Source organism: Bactrocera latifrons, unplaced genomic scaffold (genome assembly GCF_001853355.1).
Source record: "Bactrocera latifrons isolate USDA-ARS-PBARC rearing strain unplaced genomic scaffold, ASM185335v1 scaffold_434, whole genome shotgun sequence".
NCBI classification, from domain to species: Eukaryota; Metazoa; Arthropoda; class Insecta; order Diptera; family Tephritidae; genus Bactrocera; species Bactrocera latifrons.
Genome location: NW_017537084.1, coordinates 115,040 through 125,349, shown reverse-complemented (window position 1 = coordinate 125,349; position 10,310 = coordinate 115,040). Strand labels below are relative to the sequence as shown.

At 32.5% G+C, this 10,310-nt stretch overlaps 1 protein-coding gene across 3 annotated transcripts in view; it reads right to left on the bottom strand.

The window, feature by feature from the left end:
- Positions 1-1,182: 1,182 nt before the first annotated feature.
- Positions 1,183-10,310, bottom strand: part of LOC108972876 (cadherin-86C) — a 94,322-nt gene continuing 85,194 nt past the window's right edge. For all 3 annotated transcript variants that reach the window (XM_018939760.1, XM_018939762.1, XM_018939761.1), the window contains one exon: positions 1,183-5,164. In XM_018939760.1, the coding sequence (XP_018795305.1) occupies positions 2,593-5,164 (2,572 nt within the window). In that variant the 3' untranslated portion in view covers positions 1,183-2,592. The remainder of the gene's footprint in view (positions 5,165-10,310) is intronic.

The window sequence follows — 10,310 nt, the reverse complement described above, 5'->3', positions numbered from 1 at the left end:
CCATACCAGCACTAGATTCCGATCGTTCAGTTTGTATGGCAGCTATATGTTATAGTTAACCAATCTGAACAATTTCTTCGGAGATTATATTGTTGCCATAGAAAATAACTTATGCCAACTTTAGTGAAGATACATTGTCAAATGTGAAAGTTTTCCATACAAGAACTTGATTCCGATCGTTCAGTTTATATGGCAGCTATACAAATGAGTAGCTTCTTGAAGAGAAAATGGTGTTTGCAAAATTTCGAAACAATATCTTAGAAACTGAGGGACTAGTTCGTATATATACATACAGACGGGCATGCGGACAGACAGACAGACGGACATGGCTAAATCGAATCAGCTCAACATACTGATCATTTATATATGTATATACTTTATAGGGTCTCCGACGCTTTCTTCTGGGTGTTACAAACTTCGTGACAAAATTAATATACCCTGTTCAGGGTATAATTAACTCTTTACCAAGTAGCGAAAATGTATGAGAAGCACAGAAAATCTTCTCAACTCAATGCTGCAGCATTTACAAACTGTAATTGGACCAAATGAATACTACACAAAGAAAATCAGATATACATATGAATGATTTCTCTTTATAATTTTTGATGTTTTTGTTCCATAAACTTGAAGAGTTTTAAGTAACATTTTAAAAAATATAATGTGTATATGATATCACATAGCTAAAACTTAAATAAGACGAAGGACATATCAAGTCTTTTGCACTTTCTTTTAACAAGGACAGTACATACATACATACTATGTATTTGTTGCTATTGAGTAAATCACCCGTTGGCTGTATGCTTATTTGAAAATGTACATACATAGTTTTCACTCATTAACCCAYACAATGATGCTTGTTTAAAAAAATGACAAACGTTGTGCTTGTAATCTTAATTTTACTTTCACTATTATTAGGTTTGAAATAAAACTCACCAAATGATGTTGCTATTTTATATATCAAGAATTATTTGTACATTTTTTTTGTTTTAATATATTTAAAAAAAAACATTTCACACCAACAACAGAAAAATTTTTAAGTTAACCCAAAGTAAAAACTTTTTTTGTTTTGAGCAACTATGAAGGAAATATCAACCAATACAAAAACATAACTTGTCAAATAAGCATATTTACATTTATTGTGTTTCTTAGCCGGTGCACTGTGTAAATTAAAATACAAACTTATTGATGATGATATTTATAATCTTTTTATTTTTGTGTTAATACGTCTGACAAGATGGTATGGCAGGAATTATATATTATACAAAGAACGTTGTACTTTTCAATACTATAAATATTAAGGAGTATCTTTCTATCAGATCGTTGGTAATGGACAATTATCATTTAACTTTTAATTGGATATATGTGCACTGAATATGTAAATTATTCATAGATTATATCTAAAATAGTTTTTATTTGATTAAAATAATAATGAATGAAATTATATCCAACACATCTCGTTAAAATTGTAGACATTTCAACATGGGGGATACGTATAAAACAATTTTTGAATATTGGCGGTGTCTTCTTTTTCAAATTCGATAACTTGTGACCATATATGTGAATATACAACCGCACGAACCTTCAAAGAGACTTACAATATGTTTTTTATGAAAGATACATTTACGAACGAAAAAACGATGAAAGTGTAAATATGAGAAAATAAAAAAAAAGTGTTTATATATTCTTGAAAGAATAACTGATATTAAGAGCTTAGAACTAGTGTACAAGCTTTTACGTATTATTTGTGTATATACACACATATTTATCTTGTATCGATAATGTATATATATATTTCTTAACTTAATCTTACAATTTATTAATTTTTTACTTCAAAGTATACAACTGATTTCCGTAAATACTGATTATATAAGTAACATGTAAATGCGTTTATAACGTGTTCTCGGATTGATCCATTTTATTAGTCATAAATCAAACATACTTATGTAGTATACTCCCATAATAGGGTGCACACACATATTTATCTCTAAATGCACTACCTATATATAGTATATTTGTTTGTAAATAGTACAAAATGTTAATTTACAATAATATATTGTCTTCTAAATATCATTTCCAATAATTTATAAAAGTTAAACTTTCGTTTTATGAATCTATAAATAAATAGAGTTTTTTGTAAGAATCATATTGCGGTTTTTACTATTTACAATAAATATCGAGAACACAAATGCAAATGCACATATTTGTAATCTATTTTCTTTAAAAATATTTTATATATGGTATATACATATACAAGTGCTAAATTTAACATTATAAGTATACACAGTAATCAAATTATGCAATTGCGTATTTATTTTAATAATTAATTTGGAGTTTGTCACCATTTTCATTGACCATAGGAACGTAAAGAGTTGAATATCAAAAAAAAGTGAGAAATAAAGAAAAATCAATTTTTGCTTTCAAAATTTCAACATCATACATTAACAACTTAAATCATAAATGATTACAACATTGAATTTCAAATATGGCATACGTAAAATGAAGAACGGAGAGTATCACATATAGTAGTACCGAGTTTATTTTAATTTTCCTATATAAATACTTGTGTACCATTTTTGAGGTTATCCGAGATTTCTATGAATATTGTGGTGATTCTCCTCCAGATGTAATTTTCTTCACTTGGCTAACATCATCGTATGCAATTGAAAATACACTTTTTTTATCTGCGATGGGATTTCTCCGACCCGTATTATTTAGCAACGAATTCATTGCAATTCCGGAATCGTGATCATCTTCTAATGTAGATACATTAAGTTGTTTTTGACAGAGTTGGTGCGTACTAATTTTTGGATTCGAGTTGACAGAATTTGGATTTGGGTTAATTTTCGATGTTGTAACTTTGATTTCATTCTCCTTAATAGGCGACGGTTTAGGTTTTGCTTTCGCCATCTTAGAAACAACAAATGGCGGAGTCTCGGGATACATGTAATGTGGTAATTTTGTTGGTGGTAAAGGAACCTCCGGAGCGTTTTCGCGTTCAAATCTATGCTCTGAATGTTGTAAAAGTGGATGGCTAGAATCAGCCTCAATTTTAGGATTATGCTGTTTATTCATTACAATATCTTCTTTCAAGAGTCTGGTATTTTTTTGAGGGGATTTTCTTGGTGCAGGTTCGGGTCTACTTTTTCCATCTTCAGAAGGAATAGAATCGGCATTTGAACTTAAACGGGTTTTCGTTAAACTTCTTTTTCTTTTTGAACCTGTATCGGACTCAGGCTTGCTATTTAAACTTTTTGATTTGCCATAATACCACTCCATGTATTTTGGAACAGATTTATCAGTAATTTGACCGTCATCATATTGATTATTCTGATGATTCAAATTGGTTGCACTTTGATAAAGACGCTCTTTAGCTGCATGATTTGTTTTAGCCAATAAAGACATATGTTTCATATTATCCATTCGACGGTGTGGAATTCCCGATGAACTTTGCGACCGATGCCTTCCTTTTAACGTTGGCCTACGTGACTCTCTGACGTTGGTATCCGGCATTTTATGAGTAGATCGCTCGTCTTTTAAGTGTATTTTACAGAAAGTTTTATCATTAATATCTATATCAGAATGTTTTTGTTCCAAATGATGGGGTGTTAATATATTTCTTTTAACAATAATTTCCTCAGCTTCAGAATCATTGGAATAATCATTTTCATTATTATAGTCGCAGTTATCGACTTCGTTGTTATCTGTTGAATAGTATTCGAATTCGTCAACTCTAATTGTTCGATAATGATCTGGAGTTCTACTTCTATCGCCTAAGGAGTCAGCCATTATTAAAGTTTCGGGACTAACTGCGGGACTTTTTCGATGTATTGGATTACAATTTTTCTGCTTCTCTATATAGTTCTTACCTCTAAGAACACTGGTTTTTGTTTCAGCATGTTTACGTAGGGGTTTTTTGGGAGGAAAACGTTTATTCGACTCGAATACCTCATCATCTTCCTCCTTAATGGGTGTACGTATTTTTCTTTTAACTTCCTCTACCATAACAATTTTCTTTCTTGGATGTATACTATTGCGGTATTTACTACGCCTTTTTTGTTTTTTACGTTTTATCCAGAATCGACCTACTGTACTTTCTGGAGGACTAAATTGTACATACTCATATTCATCTTCGGTCAAGGAATCGTCATTTTCGCTGCGAGCTTTGGGTCGTGTTGGCCTTCCTTGCACATATACAGAAGTTTTTTCAGGAAACACAATATTATTGTCTGTCTGTGTACACACCTCACATTCCGTTTGTGTTGCAATCGCCACAGGGTGACCTGGAAGGCTTTGTGTTTCTAATACAACTTCTGGCTGTGCACCGTTGGCTTCTATTTTTTCCTTCTCCATTAGTATTTGACGCAGTAGTATATTTTGTTGCTTTAAAGAATATTCAAGCTCTTGTGTTAATGATTGATTTGATATAGATGGTTGGATGCGACTTATGAAACCCTCAGTTTGCAGCTGCATCCCACCTTGCGTAGGCTGTGTATGTATTACCTTTACTTCAGGCTCGGTTTGTGAATAAACTATACTATTCGGACCCGATTTGCAAGTAGCGAATGTTTCTCCTTTCAAAATGGAGTGGTTGTGGTCAATTTCATTTGGCATAGACTGTATGTAAGTGGCACCAGGAACTATTTGGTAATGCTCACGTATTATCTGTTTACCATCAGACTGTTCCTCAATAAAACGGCGCATTAGAATTTCTTTTCCACTATTATCCAACATTACCAATTGCGGCTTAGAGACAGTCGTTGATTTCATTGGCAAATTTACATAAATGTTATTTTCATCATCCATTGCTGCAACATCCTCATCAGTTCTGTCTCTAGTCATAAGTTGCAGTATTTCAATATTTCCATCTTTGATGAAAAATTCCCGTTTATTTCTTAAACTGCTTCGAGCTGTGTTATATTCGATATCACTGCCGCGTGCAATTTCATGGCGACGTACACAATCTTCATCAACTTGTTTGATTTCGTTGTCAATTCCTTGGCGATGTTTTGATCCTTTTTGTACTTCTTTGCTTCGCTGAAAGTGATCTTGTTCTGTTATTGTTAGTTGCCGCTCATCTCCTATATCTTCTATATAAACGTCTTTATTATTTATTAAGTTGGTTCTAGAATTGTAAAATACATCATCTTTTTCTGTGCGGTTGTTCCTATAATATAAATTGGTATTTATTTATTTATTTAATTATTAAATGAAAAATAGTAATACAATTATTATCTTACWGAGTAAGAAGCACTAGCTGAAAGGGCTAACGGCTTGGTATTAATTTATAAATTATATTTATTATTACAGTATTCAACAGGAAAACATCAAATCAATATATCAAATTCAACATAAAAATAAATTACATAACATGTAAGGAAGGGCTAAGTTCGACTATAACCGAACATTTTATATTCYTGCAACTTGCTAGGCACAAAGGCGGAAAAATATCTACAGGTGCATAAAGAGTCAAGTTTTCACCTGATTTTATCCATTTTAGGCAGAAAGGTTACCCGTCATTAGAAAAATACTTTCTCTCAATTTTATTAAGCTAATTCACATCTTTTCTGGTATATACGATAAAATGTCAACCAAAAGTTCGAAAATCATATATTATATTGGGTATATGGGAGCTTAGAGAATTATTGATCCGATTCCACCCTTCTTTGACCCCGGTTCCTAAAAGACCCTTTTGTTTGTATAATCCCATGTGTAAAATTTTTGTTTTTGTACTTACTGATTTTTCCTGGATTGATTAAGAGATTTGTAGCTTGAGTGGTTTGTGTGATACATGTACATTTCGATTAAATCAAAGTCGATTCGTTTTAATTGATTTAATTAAATTAAAAAATAGGTTTGATGGCCGTATATCTACTCCCGCTTTCGAAGTACGCGCTACCGTCCGTGTTTTATTTAAAAATGATATTTATTATAAAATATTACAGGTGGTCTTATAGGTTTGATGACCGTGTATCGACTCCCCTGTCGAAGTACGCGCTACCGTCCGTTTTTTTTTTCTTATCAAAAAGTCTAAAGTATTTTCTTTTCAATTTCATATTTGGTCCAAATTGAGTACGTTTTATAGCTACTACATCATTCACTCTATAATTTCGATTTTCTTTCCGTTTTCGGTTATAATTTTTACGAATAACCGAAATGTTTTGTTTGGCTATTTGTCGTGCTTCGTTTCGATCTATCTCGAACGATTCAATAGCTTCCGTCTCCATAATTTTATCTAATCGTGGAAAATCCGAAAGTCTCATGTCCCATCCTGTTAACAATTTGAATGGTACTATCTTTGTGGTTCTCGGAGGAGAGTTATTTATTATTGTTGAACTTTGCCAATAAATTTATACCACTTTCGAAAGCTTTGATAGCATGGGAATTATTATCTTATGTATACGCTTCACTTGGCCATTTCCCCTTGGTACTCCAGTAGTAATAAGTAAATGCTGAATATGATTATTTGTGCAATAATCCTCAAAGGCGTGCGATGTAAATGCCGAACTTTTATCTGTAATGATTGTTCTTTTATTGCCATACATGGTTTTTTGCTTCGTCAATCGATCGAATACGGCATCAGTGCCCATATCTTTTGTGGGATAAAGCCACACAAATTTCGAAAATGCATCCACAACTACAGTTGTATAATTATACTGCTTTCGTGTCGCCGTGAGAGGACCAACATAATCTATGCGGAACGTCAACAAAGGCTTATCCTCTTTATCAATGGGCGCTAAAAAGCCATATTTTTTTTACCACATTTCGAATTGACGACAATGCAGGCAATGCAACTATTTACAATTTCCGTAACTTTAATTTCTGGTTGAGGAATGTAAAAATCCTTCTCTAAGAAGTCCTTTTTTTCACTGAATGGCTCCATCTATGATGGCGCAACATTCAGTTGTAAATCTGGGTCTTTATACAGTATATCGTTATAGATGTAAAAATCTTCGTAGCTCTTTTCTTCCAAAATCTTTCGAACCGCTGTTGTCCACATATCTCTCATTTCCGCCTCTTTAAGTCGATGTCTTAATGAATTCTTCATCATCAAACAAGAAATTCTGCTAAGAGCGTCTACATGTCTCATATGTGTCCCTCGCCTGTGTTCAATAAGGTAATCATATTCCTGAAGATACATAGCCCATCAGACTACGCGTAAAGGTACGTCTCTTGTTTGTTAAGTCTCTGTTGTTGCTTTAGGGTTAAATAGTCTGAGAACYGGTACCTGAATAAGAACTGTCTTTAGTTGTTTGAACGAAATTAAGTGTTCGTCACCCATTTGAAACTCTGCGTCTTTCTTCATGATAAAGGTTTTGCGATTAGTGCGAAATTTTTAATAATACGACGAGAATAAGACATTAAGACTAAGAATCTCCGTAGCGCCTTCTTAGTCTGTGGTAACGGAAATTTTCCACAGCTTTCGTTTTGCCTTCACTCGTCAATTGTTTCAATAATATTGTTCAATAATATAGCCTAAMAATTGGAAGCACATTTTTCCCCATTTTATCCTTAGTCCCTTATCAGAAGCTAACTTCAACACTTTTCGTAACTTCCCTAGAGCTTCTTCTTCAGCTTTCGCTGGTATTACTAAATGATCCATATACATATGCAACAACTGTTCCATCTCGAATATAATCTCTTAATATGGCATGAATGTAGCGACAGAAAACAGCGGGCGAATTACATATATCAAAGGGTACATACTGAAATTCATATTGGCCACTATAAGTTACGAATGATGTGTATTTGCGAGAACTCTCATCTACCGGTACATGTAGGAAACCATTTGCTACATCTAGTGATTATATGTTTGCTTCCCTAAGCCTTTGAGGACGTCGTCAATTAAGGTCATCGGGAAATTAAATTATTTAATATATTCAAATCTAGTTTACGATAATTGCAACAAAGTCGTTTTATCATTTTTCTTCCATACTAGTACAACAGGCGAAGCGTAGTTTGACTTGCTTATCTATGATTTAATGCTCCTCATAACATACACTTCGTGATGGTTGGTAAACTAGAACCTCGTCGGTAAGAATAACTTTCGTCTTTTTTATGGTCTACACTGTTCTAGCATTTGCTTTACCGCTCCTGCTCATTTTTATTCAAATGAGTTAAAACATAGTCTTATTATATCAACGTTAAAAATAAATTTGAAAAAATATTAGTCATTAAATCATCATTGTTTGTTAAGTTATCTTTGACTCTCATTGTATCATAAATCGGCACAGACAACTTTTCTCTAAATTCAACCTCATTTTCACGAACCAACATACTGAATGTTTCAATAATAGATTACCCAGAATGACTTCGTAACTAATGTCATTTGTGGCTACTACATGAAACGTCAGGTCAACAATACTCTGATCAATTTGTACTTCTATATGAAAGTTTCCTATCGTTGATATTTTCGCTGCATCAATGCCAAATAACTGCTTTTGTTCCATTGTTAGCTTTATATATCTGTCCAATTTATTAAATTTCATTTCATTAAACACAAGTTACAACCAGTATGGATAAGCGTGCTCACCTCCACATTACAAGTCCGTTTATTTTTAAAATTTATACTAAATCTTGCAAGTTCGTCAATTGAATTTACACGACTGTATCGGGAACACTCAGCCTTCCCACCTTTTATTACTCAAAAGATCTTTGTCCCATCTTCTGTCACTTAAAGTATTTGAATTGTTTCAACGGACAATCTCTAGCTATGTGCGAAGCTTCACCACATTTCTAACACCTTTGATCGATTATTAATGTCAACGAATTCTCCTGTTTTATTTTACATCCGCTTTCTTCAGATTTTCAACTTTTGTTAGTGCTAATTTTAAAGAATTTCTCGCGGGATTGACTACCTACATAAATTTTTGCAGCACTCCTCAATAACTGTTTTGTATAAAGTATATACTATTTCTGCATTTTCTTCTATTTGTTCGATCCATTTCTGCATATCAAACATATCTGTTCCATCAAATGTATAAGTAAGTTGATCGAGTTCAGGAGGTTGTGACGTTTAGCAATTGGAAACGTGATGGGCAGATTGAAATCTTACCAAAAAAGTATGTAAAGGGAGGGATTTGTTGCATTGTGCAAGACCACTTACAGAAAATGTAAAACAATGAAAATTAAACAAACTTATGAAATTTAAATGAAACGCTTGTAATGCCAAGCAGCATAGTATTATTTTCAATGGAATATTATTAAAAACATTTATTGATTAAAAGCTAAACAGCTTAAAACCTTTTATTGGGTATTGAAAGGTCAAAAGCCAGTTGTTTTAACATACCATAAAAATATTTAAATAATTTTTCTATGTATTAAACAACCACTATATAGTAATCTTTATTCGTACTAAATGTTGGGTGTTTTAATTTAAATGCTCGAAAATTATTATGCTGTCTAATTTGGCCATAATGGGAAATGTTATAAAAAACACTAATTTTGAATCGCTCTCACCTTTATCCCTGCCTCAGTAGTGGGTTACGATTTTTATAACGAATAAAAATATCGAACAATTTGTCTAAAATTTTGTATTTCTAATCAAATTACGTTTGCGGAGTCGTTGCGAATGTTGAAAAAGGCTTACGGTGATTCAGTCAGAGAATGTATAAACATAGAGAAGGTGCTGGTTCGATGTCGAACATTTTATAGGATTGTGATAGGGAATTCACCTCACAACCACAGAATTCACGATGTGAAATGTTAACAGTTTTAACAGTTCTCTCACATACTCAAAAAGAGAATATGAAGAGAAGTAAATATATGTATTTACGGCATATGATGACATGGCATATAAGCCCAAGCAGAATATGAAGAGACAGAAATATATGTATGCATGCCCCTGAGTACACTGTGAACGAAGAATTTCGTTTTGCCTTTCGTTTATATGTTATTCCATTTTGAACAGCGAAAAATGTGTACAAAACACACCTTTCACACAGAGAACATACAGACATTTTTTTATGTTGTCTGTCTCACATGCCCTAGAATATGAAAAGACATGAATATACATATGTATGCATGCTCATGATCATACTCCCAAACAGAGAATATTGAAGAAAAATAATTTCTTTGATATTCCGTGGGATTTTGTGTGGAAATATGTATGTAGAACTTTTTTATTTTTGATTTATTATTTTTCAAATTATTTAATGTTAATTTGATTTTATTTGATTATAAGTCATTTTAACCCTTTCGCTACAAGTTATTACTCAGTTGCAAAAAAAATCCAATTTTTTGAGTGTTTACTATAGTTGGCCCTAACAACAACAATCAATGCTCGATTTGAAAAAAAAAATTATCACAAATGT